Raw genomic sequence first — 18,810 nt, 5'->3', positions numbered from 1 at the left:
CATGTATGTCATGGGAATGAGCAGTGACTGATTATGTGCGACCAGATTGGTGCTGTTAGAGGCCATGTACATTTTCTCCATGATAGTCTTTCTGTCCACAACCTAGTCCTTCAGGTCTTCCAATAGTGTGTACTCTTTGCAATTTCAGTTCATCCACATTATTGCAGATTGTCTTCTTCTCTTTTCTTCCACTTTTCCCGATTTCATAGACTCCCCAAGAGAGCTGGGTTATTGCATCATGTGGCTAAAGTACGATACTTTCAGCCACGAGTGAATATACTGTGCTGCAGAGGTGGGTTCCTACCAGTTCGCACCTATTCGGTAGAACCGGTTCGTCAAATCTACCGAAGAGGTTAGAAGAGGTTCCACCAATGGACCCGGAAAACAGGCCACACCTACAGAAGAGGTTCCAAAATTTTTTGAAACCCACCACTGGTCCTTGGATATGATTATTCTACACTATCATGCTCATATTTATAAAACTCAGTGCCTCTGTGAAAGGTAAGGATGACTACTGCGTTTGTGGTGCAATCAGAACATTGCGTGTGTTGAAGTTGTTTTAACGCAAACCAAAGATGTCTTTAAAAAAACAAGTTTACATCATATTCTTATGCATGCCAGTGCTGTGTGTGAGGTAATTTAAGGTGGTTCTGACAAGTGTCGTCGGCATCTTCATATCCGGTCACATGGGCGGCAAGCCACTCCCATCCAGTCACATGGGTGGCAAGCCACTCCCACAAAGGAGGCCACACCCACAGAGTAGGTTCGAACAATTTTTGAAACCCACCACTGCTGCGCTGATACATCTGTTTGTTTCCTTGACTATCCAATATTGTCAGAAGTCTTCTTCAGCACAAAGCTTCAAAAGCATTAATGTTCTTTCTATCCTGCTTCCAAGTTCAGCTTCTATACCCATAGGCTGTCAAAGGAGACCGTAACCCTGTTCCGTTCTGTTCTTTGTAGATACAGAAACAAAACAGCATTAGGGCCTTCATAGCTATCTTGTGATCTATTTCTTGACCGTTGCTTCTTTTATTGTTGATAGCTGCTCCTCAAAGTCAAACGTAATTCACCACTTCAGAATCTTTCTTGTTAAATTTAATTTAAATTGTTAAATTTAAGGATGGCTTTTGTACCAGTTGCTTGATCCCTTAATCCCTTATTTTTTTTAAAAAATTGTGCTCCTTGATTTTCATTTGCTAGAACTAGAATTTCAAAATCATTTGAATTCTCAACTATAGAGAAGCATTGTCAGTGTAGCACAGGTTATTGATGCTTCCTAAATCTTCATTTAGATCAGGGGTAGTCAACCTGGTCCCTACCACCCACTAGTGGGCGTTCCAGCTTTCATGGTGGGCGGTAGGGGTTTTGTCCAAGAGTGAAGTACTTTCATTTTTTTTAATTTAATTGACTTTTTAAAAAAAATGTTATAACATTATTTTAAAACATTTTCATTAGGTTTTCATAAAATCACCTTTACTGTGGAACCGGTGGGCGGTTAGAAAATTTTACTAGTAACAGAGATCCAAAAGTGGGCGGTAGGTATAAAAAGGTTGACTACCCCTGATTTAGATTATATTCAACATTTATAGGAAGAATAAACAATAGGATTGTAAATGTCTCCTGCAATTCCTGCGGTATTGGCCTCATTGTGGTACAAGTAGTCTTTGTTTAGCTACTACAATTGGGACCAGTTGTTAAGCTAAGTCTGTAGGTGAAACCGCAACTGTGCTTATGTCTTATTTCAGCTTACAGACCTATAAAGGTTGTAAATATGAAGATGGATTTCATCATCATAATTGTGGCCGCCGTATAAGGCATTTGCTAAATAAGGACTACCTGTGTGGGTAGGGTATTCCTGGGAGGGATAAGCAAAATGCTAGGAATGTATGCCAGGAATATATAATCCCAGAAAATCACCAAAGGTGTAAAGATCATTCCAACTACCTAGATCAGTGGTTCCCAAACTTGGCAACTTTTAAGACTTGTGGACTTCAACTCCCAGAATTCTCCAGCCAGCACGTGTTAAAAGTTGCCAAGTTTGGGAACCACTGTCCTAGACAAAAAAAATACCAGAAAGAGTCAGTATGTGTTCCATTGATTATAGAAAGGCTTTTGATTGTGTTGAACCTTGTCAAGCTGTGGAAGCCCAGAAACTTCATTGCTGTCATGCAAAAGCTATACACAGACCAGGAAACCAATCTAGATAGAACATGGTAAAACTCCAGGTTGATGAAGAAAAATAATAATGCATACCTTCCATCCTCTTTCAAAACCTCACTGTACTTGGGTGCAGAGGAACGAACATTGAATGGATCAGAATTGTCATCTATGTGAAGAGCCTCGGCAAACCGTCTAATAATAAATAAATATTTAATGTTATCCGGTCTAGCAACAGTCAAATCCCAATTTTTAATTTACTGTAAGAGATTATCTATTTCCTTCCAGTCATATAATACTTCACATACTGTTTATTGCATTAAAATCAATAAAGCAATTTACCTACCTGTTTCTTTCAAGAGCCAAGCATTCTTCATCACACTGCAACCTAAATGAACAAAACAGAGACATATGATAAATGCTTATTTGAAAATGCTGTTGCATTTATGCACAAAGAAAGAATATTTCACAGAAGAGGAACTTAAATTTATCATGTCTGGCACAGCACTATGCCAGACAGAAATGCAATTGATAATCTCAGGTTAGCAACAATAATGGATTAAACAGATTGGAATATTAACACAATAGGTTCTGCAGGCATGCCTCCAAGCCAAAATTGCTATTTAAGAATCACATTTGATTTAATTACTTTATTAAAAGTTCATCTTTCCATTTCAAATACTAAGGTGGTATAACAATTTTACATAATGAAACAAAATCAGTTAAAAACATATCAATAAATTGCATCAGTCAACTAAAATTAACTAAAATATAATCTCGCAAACAACATAAAAGGCAAATACTAGCTGAATTTAAAAGGTATTTCCCACTGATTCATGAATTAGTACCTGGTTTGCTTCATTTCTTTTTTGGTAATCAATCTACTTATCTCTACTGAATCTCCAAGTTGGGGATCTGTTAATTTAGAGGCAATCGATATTGCAGCTATTCTGCAAAAGAAAAAAAAGAAAAAAAAGGGAAAAGAATATTTTATGAAACATATGCAGACCTTTAAAAGATGATACAGAAATGTATGTATGTATGTGTGTGCTAAGGCGAAAGTCAGAATGTATACTGTAATTTCAGAAATCTTTTTGGACTGAATTATTGCTTTAATCAGAGGCAGTGAAATAATATAGCCTATGAGTGCATCTTTGGCATCAATTCTGCAATCTGAAAAAGTTAAAACAAGTATCTAGTACATGTATCTGTGATTTGTAACTACACTATTATATTACTTTATTTCTTAACAGGCTTTAGTGTTAGATTTCAAGAATATCAGAATTTAATTTCCCCCTGAAATTGTAATTTTAAAATTAGGTAACGCTCCCCTTTATATTTAGTCACCTTTTCAAAGATTACTCGACTTTTTCAAAGAGCCTAACCTGTTGTGGCCCGGCAGGAGCTGTTGGAGCTGCCACCAGACTCTGACAGTGAGGGGCCCTATGAGTCGGCTCTGGAGGATGCGGAGGACCCTGGACAGGGTTGGAGCCTTGGACCAGTGGGGAGGAGACAAGGGAGACTGATCCAGAAGCCAGCAGTGAGTTGTTCCTGGATGCACGCCATCAAAGAGCTACTAGGCATCAGGAACAATTACGCAATTACAGGAGGTAATTGCACTCAGCTGATGGTCATTAGGCTCCTCTCCAGACTATAAAAAAGGCTACTTGTGCACACGCCCTCAACGCAGGATTGAATGTTGGAGGACAGTACTGTGAGCTTGGCAGGTTGGATTGCTGCCAAGCCTTATCTGTGTTTATTGCTGCCTGAGTTTGTCTGAGTTGCTGCCAAGGTCCTTATCTGTTTGTTCTGCTTGGCTTTCAGCCACCGAGGTTTTGGTTTCTTGCTATTAAAGTACATTCTAGTTAAGCTTGTCTCGGCATTCGTTACTGGACGGAGGAGGGGGTCAGAACACTAACCCTAACCCTAACCTCATACACACAGAGATATAAAGAGATGTTTCTGGCAGGCTCTCAGTTAATCCAGACCGAGTCCCTACTTATAGGTGTGCTGAATTAACAACATTAGTAGAATTGATTTATTCTCTCACCTCCCCACACTTATGAGAAATGAGTGATGGGGATTCTACTTTCATAAGACTGAGTACAGCCTATTATGTAGAGAATAAATAATATAAAGTATTAAATATTAGCAACTTCATACAGAGCCAAAATTATCTCTGGCACTAGAAACACCAGTCTGCTGAATGTTAAATATCTCCCAGGAGATGTGCATGCGATATATATTACAGAGCCATCCAATATGGAGCGAGAAAACTCATTATAGACATGTTCAATATGAACCAAGGGAGTAAAATTAGTTGAGCAGGAGAACTGTCCATGACAGCTAGATTAATTGATACTATTTGAATACATTCAGAAGGAAATGGAATCATAGCTACATAAGATGTTTTTTTTTTATCCTTCTGCTTCTGTGCAATAAAGAAAATGCAGGTCATTGCCTTAACAGACCTTTGATAAGTACTTGCTGCTTCTGAGCAAATCATAGTCTCCTTTTTTCTTCCACACTCACACTGAAGCTCAACCTATAACATCAGAAAAACAGTAATTAGTTTCACAGAAATTTAATATCGTAATTACTAAGGAGCAACAAAGAGCACATTTACTTACTGGAATGAAATGGACTCTTGTTAATCTCAAAACAGCTTAGTTTTCTTATGTCACAATTATGACATTAAACAATTCGGATCATTTGCTAAAATTTAAACTGAGCAGCCTAGAGGAGTTTTAAGGTAAAATCTATGAGATATCATGCCTCTTAATCATCTTGCAATGACAAAGACTCAACAAACTGCATTATCAAAAGTGTTGGGGGAGATATGTCCAGAAACCTGTATTTTGAAGAGTGCTTCAGGCCTTTCTACTCTCCGCTACTTTTTACACCTACATGAAACCACTGAGGAAAGCCAGAGCAAGGGTTCAGCCATCAGGAATATTGTGGTAATACCCAACTATATATCATGGTCCCAGGCCAAACAGGTTCTATAGTAGCGCTACTAACTGTGTACCCAGAAACCATTAGAATCTGAATTGGACAGTAAGGGACTGAAACGTAATCCCTTCAAGACAGAGAACCTTTGTGATGGTGGCTATTTTTATTTATTTATTTTATTTTTATTTATTTATTTTATTTTTATTTATGAAATTTGTTTGCTGTCCATCTTCCTGGGAGGTGACTCCGGGCAGCTTACAACAGTAAAAGCAATGAAACCACACAGACATATATGTTGCGGCCCAGCAGGAGCCGTTGGAGCTGCCACCAGACTCCGACAGCGAGGGCCCCTATGAGTCGGCTTTGGAGGATGTGGAGGACCCTGGACAGGGTTCTGACTCCGAGCAGGGCGCAGAGAGGCTGGTTGGCCACCAGGAGGCGCCTGAGCCTTGGACCAGTGCGGAGGAGACAAGGGAGTGTGATGGTGATGTCATGCATTGGAGCAGTGGGGAGGAGACAAGGGAGTTGTTCTTGGATGCATGACACCGGAGAGCTAATAGGCATAAGGAACAGTTTCGCAGTTACAGGAGATAATTGAACTCAGCTGGTGGTAATTAGGCTCCTCTCAAGACTATAAAAGGAATGACTTTCCACACGCTCGTCGCAGGAATCAACGTATTCACTAGAGCTGGAGAAGCTATCGTGGCTAGCTTGGCAGGCTGGATTGCTGCCAAGGTTAGTCTGTGCTGGATTGCTGCCAAGGTCTGGTCTGTGCTGGATTGCTGCCAAGGTCCTGTCTGTGTGTCAATAAATCCTTGCAGTATCTTTGTCTTGGCGTGCTTTGGTGTAGGACGAGAGGGGTCAGAACACATATATATCTAACTGCAATAGAAATACAAATTCCAGGGGAAGACCATCTCTGATTGCCCCATTCAGAGGTAGTTTGCAATTGAGTCTTCCCCCAGTTCACAAGTCCTATTCAATCAGCAGGTGATTGTTGTGGCCAAGACTTTTGTATGGTTATATCTTGAGTGCCACTTGCAGTCATGTCTGTACTGATTAAAACATGAGTGCCCTAATCATTTCCCACCTAAATTAATGTAACAAGCTCTCTACAGGGTTGGTTTTAGAACCTATTCAGAAGCTATAGGTAGCACAAAATACAACAGCTTAGATATTTTGGGGTATGAGAACATCGCAACAGTCTTGAATGCCCCACTGCTTTGGGAACTACATTGGTTGCCAGTTGGCTTCTGTTATTTTTAAGCCCTTATAAAACTGTGAGTTGGGTTATTTATGGGAACATATATTCACATCTTCATCTACCCATTCAATCAGGTTGAAAAAGGTAAAAAACCCCTCCAGGTTCTGTTTGAAAATGCTGTCAAGTCGGGTTTAGTCATTGGCATTTTTTATCCCCACTCCCTACTTTGGCATCCACAAAGATCTGATTTGACAGGGTATAAAAGTAAACAAACAATGGAAAAGTTGGCCCAGGTAGCTTGGATGCCAACTTTCTTAGCTATTTTAGATCATTTCGCCAGCTTAAGCCCAGGATCAATCTACTTCACTATATCAATTAAATAAAACGTTAAGAAATCTTAGGAGGAAGTGAAAACTTCAATGGAGATTTGGGCAATTAGTGTAGCATTTTTTTAAAAAGTTAAATAAACAATACAATTTGAAACCTAGAAATACACATAGCAAATATCTCAGCAAAAAAATGTAACAAAGCAGTATTTATCTGAAATACTGTGCTTAAGTTATTTGCTGAAGTGGCATCTGTGCTTGCTTGAGAGGTGTAACGAATTGTCACAGCCACCTACCTTTGAACGGCAAGAAGTTGTAGGACAAGGTAAAGATGGATGGCATGGAGACATACATGGATGATTACAGTGAAGTCTAAGAATAGTGCATGGCTGTCTACATTCTTCATCTATGAGGCACTCCCCCTTGTGACAGATCCTTTTACATTTGTGCATTCCACATTTTAACATTCGATCGCAGGAAAGACCGCAAGAAATATCAGTGAGGTAACAAGGGATATTGCTCCGTAACTGAATTAGAAAGAAAAAAAAAGCAAAGAGATGGATGCCACCTGTGTTAGAAAGGATGTAGCTTAACCTGCTCCTTTTTTTAAATATGGAGAGAGATATATACCATTACTGCCAACTTGATTGCAATCTCTCTGGCTGTCATACTGAAAGCATATATAGCAGTGGTGGGTTTCAAAATTTTTTCGAACCTACTCTGTGGGTGTGGCCTCCTTTGTGGGAGTGGCTTGCTGGCCATGTGACCTGGTGGGAGTGGCTTGCTGCCCATGTGAACGGATATGAAGATGCCGACGACACTTGTCAGAACCACCTTAAATTATGTGTTCTCTCTCTCTCTCTCTCTTTCCTTCCTTTTGGCTCTCTGTCCCTTTTTCCTTTCATCTCTCTCTCACTTTTTCTTTCTTTTTTCTTTTTTCTTTATTTCTTTCTTCCTTTCTTTCTCTCTCTCTCTCTGTGTATGTGTGTGTGTGTGTGTCAGTGGTGGGTTTCAAAATTTTTTGGAACCTCTTCTGTAGGTGTGGCCTGCTTTCTGGTGGAACGTCTTCTGACCTGTTCAGTAGATTTGACGAACCGGTTCTACCGAACTGGTTCGAACTGGTAGGAACCCACCTCTGATATATACCCAAACCAAGGATGCTGAATCAATTCATCACAAATTACTTGAAATTTCAGATTTCTTCTTCATAGTGAGATATGCCGCAGCCAGATAAACTCATCTATTTTTTCATGTCCTTTTTTGTTTTATTAAATCAAAGACAACAATAAAAGAAACCCATCTACAAACTTTTGTGCAGATCTGTGCACAGAATTGTTCACAAACAATTCAAACTTGTTATTGTGTACCTCAAGAAAAAAAGTAGGACAATGCTGTTTGGTGAAAGTGAAAATTTATCACATTGGTAGCTGTGGTTTCATTTACTACTGAGACTATATTAGGTTAGGTTTTAATTGTACAGCCAATTAAATACATTCAAATGGGTTTTTATTTATACCTGACGTATTAATTATAGCTCCTCTCAAAATTAATTATTAAATATTTTACTTTCATCATTACTTAACTTTACAAAATAATGAAGATTTACAAATTTCAGGAAGAAATTAGGAATGAAAAACTTGCCTGAAAATGTTCTCCCCATATCATAAGGCATATATTAGGGAAAAAAAAGAACGAATAATAAAATTTATCCCTAACAAAGGTAAAGTATAATATTCACTTACTTCATGTCTTCCCATACACCATTTCTGAACAAGGTATGTGCATGGTGGACATTTATCTTCACTGTGACAGGAATGATATACTATATATACAGAAAAAGGAAAAATAAACACAGAAATAATCTCTCCAATAACACCTAATGCATTTTAGTATGTTATTTCAGCATTATATTTCCATTTTTTACTATTTAAGTAAGAGTGTAAATCAATTTTATGTTTGAATTTACTGTATTAAAAACTTCATGAAGGTGTGAAGTTGCAATCCCATCCAAACTATTTCTTTTTTAATTACCAATAGCAATAGCAATAGCAGTTAGACTTATATACTGCTTCATAGGGCTTTCAGCCCTCTCTAAGTGGTTTACAGAGTCAGCATATTGCCCCCACAGTCTGGGTCCTCATTTCACCCACCTCGGAAGGATGGAAGGCTGAGTCAACCCTGAACCAGTGAGATTTGAACTGCTGAACTGCAATCAGCTGAAGTAGCCTGCAGTGCTGCATTTAACCACTGTGCCACCTCGGCTCTAGTAGCAGCTATTCTAACATTCGAAAAATAGTCAGAAATCCTTTACAACAATAACTTATATGAAGTTAAACATGTCCAGGTATCCAAATGTAAAGTATAACAAATTAGTCATAATGTACACATTATCTGTCAGGCATTAAAGAAAAATAAAAACATTCAGAGCCATATGCATCCTAAAATCAAAACAAAGCTGGAAACAACCTGTCACACTTGGATCTTGATCCAAACAGCAAAGGAAGGTAGCCCTTTATTAATAAACAAAATCTAAGCTGGGATTTCAGGCTTCATTTCTCTACTAGAAATTGTGGCACTGTTTTAAATTAGAACATGCTCAGTGGCTTCTTCAGAATACACTAATTGGAAAAGGCTCTTCCACTTTTCTGTCAGCAGTTTTTCCATTTCTAGTAAAACATCTAACACGGGGTTGTCAAACTCGATTTAATTGAGGGCCGCATCAGGGTTGTGTTTGACATCGGGGGGGAGGCGGGGGCGCGGAGTGGGCGTGGCCAGGATGGGTTTGACCAGCTCACCATCACCTGAGCACTCTGACAGAGAAAACGGACTCCCGGGCTCCATTTTTGCTGCCGGAGACACTGTGGGCTAGTCCTTCACTGTTTCCAGGGAGGCCCCGCGGGCCAGATCTAAGCACCCCGCAGGCCAGATCCAGCCCCCAGGCCTTGAGTTTGACACCCCTGGTCTAACACAATGTCCATATCTACCCTAATCAAGTTGCACTGATTTGTACAAAGGTTCGTTCAGTAATCTGTGATAAGACGTGTGCAGCTGAAATTAAACTACGGGATATGACACTCACATATAGATGAAAATGGGGCTTAGAAGGTAATAGAAGCTTTCTGCTAGCAGAATGGCATTTCAATGCAACAATACTAATCTTAGAATATTTCTGAAATCATCTGACCATATTATTTTGTTCCCTACACCATATATATTAAAATATTTTGCACCTTTAGCAAATAAACAACAGTTTAAATCAGTGGTGCAATTCAGCCAGTTCTATCTGGTTCAGGCGAACCGGTAGAGGTGGTGGTGGGAGGCTCCGCCCACCCGCCTGGATGACATCACGTCTCGTTTTTGATGCTCTGTGCTTGCACGGAGGGTCCTGTGCATAAGCGGAGGTGACGCTCACGAGCATGTGCTCACATTTGCGAACTGGTAACGAAGGTGAGTTGATTCCAGCCCTGGTTTAAATGTGTACTTTACCTGGATGATCACATTCATGAGGCCTGGTACATGGATTTTTACATTCTGGTGGTCGAGTACCACAAGGTACTGGGGGATAAATCACTGACCCACCACAATAACAAGTTAGTTCCTCAAAACCTAGAGGAAAACAAAGGTAAAATAAATTACTTCTCAATATTAATTAATATTAATATGGATATGCAGTAGAGTTATGTGGGTACAATTGTGCCCAAAAATTCTGTTGTTAAGTGAGACATTTGTAAAGTGAGTTTTGACCCATTTTATTACATTTCTTGCAACAATTAAGTGAATCAATGAAATTGTTAAGGTAGTAAGCAAGTTATTAAATGAATCTGGCTTCCCCATTGTCTTTGCTTGTCAGAAGATCGCAAACAATCACATGACTGTAGGACCCAACAACTGTCATAAATATGAACCAGTTGCCAAGCATCTGAATTTTCAACACATGTCCATGAGGATGCTGCAAAGGTTGTAACTGTGAAAAAGGTCATATTTTACTTTATTAAGTGCAGTTGTAACTTTGAATGGCCACTAAATGAACTGTTTTAAGTCGAGAACTACCTGTACTTCTCTTGTAGAGCCGAGGTGGCGCAGTGGGTAGAGTGCAGTACTGCAGCCACTTCAGCTGACTGCTAGCTGCAGTTCAGCGGTTCAAATCTCACCGGCTCAAGGTTGACTCAGCCTTCCATCCTTCCGAGGTGGGTGAAATGAGGACCCAGATTGTGGGGGCGATATGCTGTATGCTGACTCTGTAAACCGCTTAGAGAGGGCTGAAAGCCCTATGAAGCGGTATATAGGTCTAACTGCTTATTGCTATTGTGGTGCTGTAGTGGTGCAGTGGTTAGAATACAATATTGCAGGCTAACTCTCCCCATTGCCAGGAGTTCAATCCTGACAGGCTCAACGTTGACTCATCCTTTTGAGGTAGGTAAAATAAGGAGCCAGATTGTGGGGGGAAATATGCTGACTCTGTAAACCACTTACCGGGGATGAAACTGTATATAAGTCTAAGTGCTATTGCTATTGCTAGTGGTAAGTGATATCCACAAGATGCTTTGGAAAGCATTGTAGTGCAAAAGTAGTACCCCCTGCTCCCCCCCCCCCCACATTGCTCAGTTAGTGTCAAATCTAAGACTAGCAAGTTGAAATGGATTTAGATAATTAGGAATCATGAATATGTGCAGCTGTACACTTAGTAACAACTCACTATTCCCAGAAAGAGAGTAGTCTTGCAATCAACCATTATTAAAGCAGTCTGGGTTCTGAGAAGGCTTTGCTATATATAAATGGCATTCTAACTTCCTTAAGGTTTTTATAGGCATAACAGTGAGCAAGACTACATGAATAGTCTTACGTAATAAGACTATTCTTATAAACGTAATAAGGGAAGACAGTGCATTCAATAAGAAAATTCCCATTGAAACAGACCATAAATAGCAGGGACCTAAACATAAATAGATGCCTAAAGCAAATGCCACAGGGCTTAGTCACTAACCTTCATTAGATTATGCATAAAGTACTGAATCATCAAAAGTATTTTAAACAACGCATTACATACTGACAAACTACAGACAATCATGATGAATGCTTACTGGTCTGCCAACACTTTTGACAATTGCCACGGTGACAGGGTTCCTCACATCTGTGGATACCACAATTCAGTTTACGTCCACAAATCAAAGAGCACTTGTGCTCCTTATCCTAAAAAAATAAAATAAAAATTATTTGGTGATCAGGAACTAAAAAAATGATAAATAATTAGAACTCTTCACTCGGCATAGAAATTCTAAATCAGGATCCAGTCAAAAGCATTTCCAATTTTTCCAATTTTAATAGATTTGTATGCCGCCCAATCCCGAAGGACTCTGGGGGGCTTACATAAAAACAGTTTAAAAGTATTTAAAAAAAAAATTAAAATACAAGGCAGAAACAAGTTAAAAGAAGGACACAACATACACTCAATGTTGATGGGGCTGAAGCTCAATCAGAGATCAGCAGCCCCAGGCCTGCTGGAACAGCCAGGTCTTAACAGAATTATGGAAGGCCGAGAGTGGGGAGGGTCCGGATCTCAGGGGGTGGATCGTTCCAAAGGGCCGGGGCAGCTACAGAGAAGGCTCTCCCCCGAGGAGCCGCCAGACGACACTCCGTAGTTGACGGTACTTGGAGAAGGCCCGCCCTGTGTCATTGGCACATACTTGTCTTCTCCCAATAATGATAGTTGAAAAGTAGTATTTTATAATGAAAATTTGGGAGTAATATACTGAGGTTTTTTTTATCCTTTCAAAATAAATTTCTAGCACTGCAAGCACACTGTTTTACCAAGTATCAAAAGGAAAGCCTTTATATAGAATCTTCAACACTTTGAGGAAGCCTTCTTTAGCTATCATGTCCTTCATATCAGAAGATGCAACTGTGGAACAGCTGCTTCAAAAGATTCTTTCATACAGACAGAAAGACATGGAACACAGACAATCCTGTCTTAGACTACTTAAGAATTGCCAGAGCCTGAATTAGATTTTCAATGAGATGGCACTCTCAAGGACAGAAAGATGAAACAGTCACTAAATGATCTTGCCCAGACTAATTTTCGGTGTATTAATCATAATACTGACCATTACAACAGAGGACGGATTATGGAAGAAATCATCAGGTGGGTCAGACAAGGTGTGGATTAAACCTAATTTGGGGCAATATTCTGTTATAGTAATTGAAAAATGTTTACTTGTGCATCTCCAGGCCAACAAAGCAGTCAAAGGCTTACTGTGAGAAGTTTATAATGTTTTTTATCGATAGTCACCCACATTTGTCTTAACTTGGAATTTAATCTGAGGCAGAACATGATAATCTAACCGTGGCAACCATAAACCTTGTTGACCTGGCTTTTTTTGAGTTTGTGAATGGGAAGCATATGGCTTAAGCCTGGTGTGATTAATGCTGCCATATGTTAACTGATCACTGCCCCTCCAAGCTGATTAAATCAATTAGAGAGAACGGGAGCTGTTGTGGCCCAGCAGGAGCCGTTGGAGCTGCCACCAGACTCCGACAGCGAGGGGCCCTATGAGTCGGCCTTGGAGGATGTGGAGGACCCTGGACAGTGTTCCGACTCCAAGCAGGGTGCAGAGAGGCTGGTTGGCCACCAGGAGGCGCCTGAGCCTTGGACCAGTGGGGAGGAGACAAGGGAGTGTGATCCTGAAGTCCTGCATTGGAGCAGTGGGGAGGAGCCAAGGGAGCTGTTCCTGGATGCCCGGCAACGCTGGACAGATCAACGTAGAGAGCAGCTACTCAGTAACCTAAGATAATTGGACCCAGGTGATTGTAATTAGGCTCCTCTCAAGATAGTATTTAGAGAGAGATTGGGAGGAGCCTGGTTTTGCAGGAGTCAACGTCAATCCTAACGCTGGAGAAGTCTGAGTTGCTGCCAAGGTTCTTATCTGTTTGTTCTGCTTGGCTTTCAGCCACCGAGGTTTTGGTTTCTTGCTAATAAAGTGCTGTGAAATTCCAGTTAAGCTTGTCTCGGCATTCGTTACTGGACGAAGGAGGGGGTCAGAACAGGGAGCTATGATTAAAGGTATTAATGCTTTTTTGTATCTTTCCCCATCAAAAAGAGACAGTGAGAAGACCAATATTATTATGTCTTTCCTTGATTCAGAGTGAAACAATCACTTGATCTCAAATGTTGAAGATATTATTGCTAACTACAATCTTCTATTAAATGACAGGCATCTGAAGACACATCTGAAAGATAGTGATTATGTGCACCTGTTTCACTTGTATTTTTAGCTAAGATATGGGACTGAAATTGCTCTGATCAACTTCACTGACGTATACAAGAAACTAAATGGGTTGACTACAACCTATACTCTTGAACTCCTGAATGCTGACATTACCACATTATGACAGCCTTATCACAACAACTAGAAATTGGTAGCCCTATTTTAGGGTGATAGTTGCAGTCCTACATGTTAGACTGGAACATGGCGTAATCTAGGAGACTCTTTTTCAGTATCCGTATGAACCATTGTGAGAATTTATCTGGAATTTTGAAGTAAGATTCCAGACAGACTTAAAGAAAGAATTGATTCACTTGTCTGACGTTTAAGTAAGGTAATAGGCTCAGTAATGAAGAACAAAACAGATGCGATGTTTATTAGGAAATCAGGCTCTAGGATTGAAATTTACAAGGTTTGGGGGTAGGATCCCGCCTCCCCTGTCACAAAAGAGTAGAACTGCCATTAAGAAGTGCCCCTTGATTCTAGTTGTTCTGGATTTCCAGTTGGTGGAACTGGCAAGAAATGTGCCTGAACAATTACATCCATGGTACTAGTTGTTACCATTACAGAGAGTCTTCATTTAGCAACAACAATTGGGCCCAGCAACTCCATTGCTAAGGGAAGTGGTTGCTAAGTGGGAAATCATATGGTTGCAACTGTGCTTTCCTTTTCTTTACTTCTCTGCCTTTCAGAAAGTTCACCCATAAGAACTGGACTGGCTGGTTAGAAACTGACAAGACTAAGCAGTTTCATACCTTCTGCTTTTTTAAAATAATAGTTTTTATTGAAATTTAAAAACACACACACACAAAAAAAAAAACCTAATACAAACTAACCCCCCATTGTGTACTAAGAATTCCACTAGGGTGAGCGAGAAGTGGGTTAGACCTAGTATAGATTACTTATAGAAATTGTTGAGGAGGGTTTTCAACCATACTCTACTCTGGAGAGATTGGAGAGCAAAAGATTGCAAGAAACTACAGGTAGTCCTCAATTTATGAGCAGTTGCTTAGTAACAGGTCAAAGCTATGACCAACCCAAAAAAGGAGACTTATGACCTGTATTTGAAGTTCTGATGGTTAGACAAACTTTGGGGACTTGGCGATAATTATGGCTGTTTCCAGCATCCAGTCATGTGACCGTATTAACAATTGTTTTGTCAAAAGCTAACATTTCCATTTTTAGGGCACAACTGTAGCCATAGCAAACCACTGGTTTGCTTAACAACTACTGCAACAACTGCCACAAAAAAGGTCATTAAATCACACGTTTTATGACCATTATGACATGCTACCATAATGGAAGGTTCCATTATTGGCCCTATGTTAAGGACCATCTGTAAACAGACATAAGAGTGGATTAAACTGTTTGCATGCATAGTGTTGGCACTAATGCAGTGCTTTCAATGTGTATGTCCCATTGTGAGTCTGCTTACTCTCTTGCAATCCCTTCCTTTGCTACCTCTCAAATGGGGGGGACGGGACGGACAACAACAGATTAGGCATAGGACAACACATATTACCGTAATGATAATCACATGACTGAGGGAAAGTCATAAATGTTGGCATTAGTTGTAAAGTTATTTTTCGGCATCATTGTAAATGATTGCTTGTTGATAAACAAGGACTACTTGTATTATGCTTGTCATTTTTGATAAACATGCCTTTGTTACTGTCAGGTCCAAGTCTAAAGACTACAAATCGAGATCCAATTGAGTCCAATCCTTTATTTGTTTATATGTAATGGGCAGAATCTAGCCAAACTAGATGGTATTGGACCTGGGTACTTGAGAGACCGCCTGCTGCCAATTACCTCCACTAGACCGATTAGATCCCACAGATTAGGCCTCCTCCGAATTCCATCCGCCGGCCAATGTCGACTGGCGACCACCTGGAGGAGGGCCTTCTCTGTGGCTGCTCCGACCCTCTGGAACGAACTCCCCGTGGAGATTCGAACCCTCACCACCCTCCAGGCCTTCCGCAAAGCCGTTAAAACCTGGCTGTTCCGACAGGCCTGGGGCTAAAGAGCTGTTGCCCCCCCGTCTCAAATGGTATGACTGTTGTGTGTTTTAAATTATGTATTGTTATGTTTCGTTTTTTATTTTTTGTCTGTACCCCCCCTTCCCTGATTTGATCTGTTAGCCGCCCTGAGTCCCCCTTCGGGGGAAAGGGTCAGCATATAAATATAATGAAATGAAATGAAATGAATGAAACTAAAGTTAAAATCTTGTAGTCTATTGGACATATCCTGAGAGATTCTAGAGTGTGGATATCTTGAATTCTTCCCTCTCTCCCATCCAGTTTCGGGCGGTGCAGTCTCTTAATCTGGACCTGCCTAGACAGTAAAGCTAGGAAGGACCTCTGAAAATTTGTGCTCAATCCTATACTTTGGTTTTAGGAAAAGCGTCAAAACAGTTTAGTAAGACCTTTTCCTGGATAGAATTAATGAACAATAACATTAAATATTTCTATTACATTGCAATTGTTTTTGTCTTGGTTTTTTGCCAGTTATCTCGACTAGCCACTTGATAAAAATCAGAAGTCGAAGCATACTCATGAATAATAACAATAAGAGAACTACTTCCAATCCATGTCTTCAACCAATTCAATTTCAGTCACTAAAAAAAATGATTTCTTCAACTGATTATTAGTGAAATTCGGGATGATTATGCATTCTGATTATTGGTCAATCTTGCTAGATCTACGCAATTAAAATAGTGTAATTATACTGACACAGCTCCTTCTTTCACAGCTTCATGAACTTACCACACAGCATGTTTCACTGCATTTGTGTCGTCCGCATGACAATTTCTTGTTGCATCTTTTGTCACATAAAAATGGAACTTTAACTGTTAAAAAAGGAAAATGTTTAAATTATTATCATAAATTGATAGTTATTTAATGTAATTTGAAGTAAACGTTTTATGTTCTCTGTTTATTTGATATATTTAGCCACTGCAAAATCTTTATAATCAAAAGGGAAAACAATTAACACTAGTTAACTTCAGAATTCAAGAAGATTTTAAAGAAAAAAAATACTGAAAAGTTGACATTTCAATATATTTAGTTTGTTGCTCATTCAACATATAATAGAAAGAGAAAAGCTAGAAATTGATTAATGGTAATTGCAGGCAATTATTCTGTACCTAAAAATAATCTGTGCATTTCATAAATGTGAAATAATTTTCCTCAGCTTCATGAAAATGTCTGAACTATAATCTTGATGGAAATATGTTAAATATGTTAATTTATAATATATTTATTTCCATCCTCTAATGAATATCCTTCATTTATTACCATATTTTTTGGAGTATAAGACACACCGGAGTATAAGATGCACCAAGGTTTTGAAGAGGCAAATTTTTTTAAAAAGTAGGTAGGTAGATAGAGGAATAGAGAGAGAGAGAAAGAGAAATACAGTAGATAGGTAGGGAAAGAGAAAGAGTAGTTAGGTAGGTAGGTAAATAAAGGGATAGAGAGAGAGAAAGAGAGAAATACAGTAGATAGGTAGGGAGAAGATAGGTAGGGAGAGAGAGTAGGTAGGTAAGCACGTAGGTAGATAGAGGGGGGAGAGACAGAGAGAGAGAGAAATATAGTAGGTAGCTAGGGAGAGTAAGTAGGTAGGTAGAGGGAGGGAGGGAGGGAAGGAGGGGGAGAGAGAGAGAGAGAGAGAGAGAGAAATACAGTAGGTAGGGAGAGAGAGAGAGAGAGAGAGAGAGAGAGAGAGAGAGAGAGTAGGTAGATAGGTAGGTAGATGTTTCCAGGTGTATTTATCCATGTGCTGGAGAAGGAAATCGCTGACAATCTGCAGCATCTTTGTTTCTGCTGGCACAGCACTTGATCAACGTAATTTTCATTAATCAGTTAAAGAGTTTTCCAAAAGGGGGAAAAAAACGTTTTCGCACTCTGCAAACCTCCTAAAAACAGCCCGTTTTTTGCAAAAACGGGCCCTTTTTTTAAAAAAAAGGCATGAACAGCCTTGGGGGGGGGCTTGCAGAGTGCTCCTGGGGGGCAAAAACGAGCAAAAAACAGCCCGTTTTTCATGAAAACGGGCCCATTTTTTAAATTTAAAAAATGCATACATAGCTTTATGGAGGCTTATAGAGTGCTGCTGGGGGCTGGGTGGGGGGCAAAAATGCTAGTATATGATGTTAAGATTATTTACCTTGATTTTTGAGAGAGGCACATGGAACTTCCTAAAAAGGAAATTAAATTGTAAATATTTATACTATCATTCTGACGTTTAAGGAAGATAAAGCAGTGTGTTGCAATGTGTACTTCACAATCTTATTGTTTGCAAAGAACAAAAGGTATTCTTTACACCAGCTTAGCAGTTGAAAAATTCCCCTTATATTAAAAAAATGCTACTGATTCTGCAGGAGGTCAGCAAAGTTTTGGAAACAGGAAAGTATGCATTTTCTTAGCTGAACTGAAATTAAACCCACATCTAGAAATCTGAGAAACAGAAGATTCTATTCGAATAATGATTTACAGATTAAATATAACACATACAGTGGATGTAGAAAGTCTACACCTCTGTTAAAATGCCCGGTTTTCAAGATGTAAAACAAAAATCAGACCAAGATACGTCACTTCAGAATTGTTCCCACCTTTAATATAATATAGAAGCTGCACAATTCAGTTGAAAAAAACTGAAATCTTTCAGAGGGAAAAATAACAATAGAAATGAATAATTTAGTTGCATGAGTATTCATACCCTCTTGTAAGTAGGCTGTGTTCAGAATCAACCAATCACATTCAAACAGATGTTAAATAGTAGTCAGTACATACCTGCCACCAATGGTAGGATTTTTCTGACATAGTCTGCAAAGAACTTACAAAGCATCCAAGGGATCTCATTATCAGAAGATAGCAGATAGGAGAAGGGTACAAAATAATTTCCAAGGTAT

General features: G+C 39.5%; 1 protein-coding gene across 2 annotated transcripts in view; it reads right to left on the bottom strand.

Moving 5' to 3' along the window:
- Nucleotides 1–18,810, bottom strand: part of NFX1 (nuclear transcription factor, X-box binding 1) — a 46,251-nt gene that overhangs the window by 5,839 nt on the left and 21,602 nt on the right. For both annotated transcript variants that reach the window (XM_032219556.1, XM_032219557.1), the window contains exons 11-20: nt 18,066–18,096; nt 16,667–16,749; nt 11,724–11,832; nt 10,129–10,248; nt 8,385–8,464; nt 6,939–7,169; nt 4,632–4,705; nt 3,009–3,110; nt 2,507–2,548; nt 2,257–2,355 (exon numbers count right to left, since the gene is read on the bottom strand). In XM_032219556.1, coding sequence (XP_032075447.1) covers nt 2,257–2,355; nt 2,507–2,548; nt 3,009–3,110; nt 4,632–4,705; nt 6,939–7,169; nt 8,385–8,464; nt 10,129–10,248; nt 11,724–11,832; nt 16,667–16,749; nt 18,066–18,096 — 971 coding nt within the window. The remainder of the gene's footprint in view (nt 1–2,256; nt 2,356–2,506; nt 2,549–3,008; nt 3,111–4,631; nt 4,706–6,938; nt 7,170–8,384; nt 8,465–10,128; nt 10,249–11,723; nt 11,833–16,666; nt 16,750–18,065; nt 18,097–18,810) is intronic.

This window comes from Thamnophis elegans, chromosome 6 (assembly GCF_009769535.1).
Source record: "Thamnophis elegans isolate rThaEle1 chromosome 6, rThaEle1.pri, whole genome shotgun sequence".
NCBI lineage: Eukaryota > Metazoa > Chordata > Lepidosauria > Squamata > Colubridae > Thamnophis > Thamnophis elegans.
The sequence above is the reverse complement of the archived record's forward strand: the minus strand, read 5'-3'. Positions and strand labels throughout refer to the sequence as shown.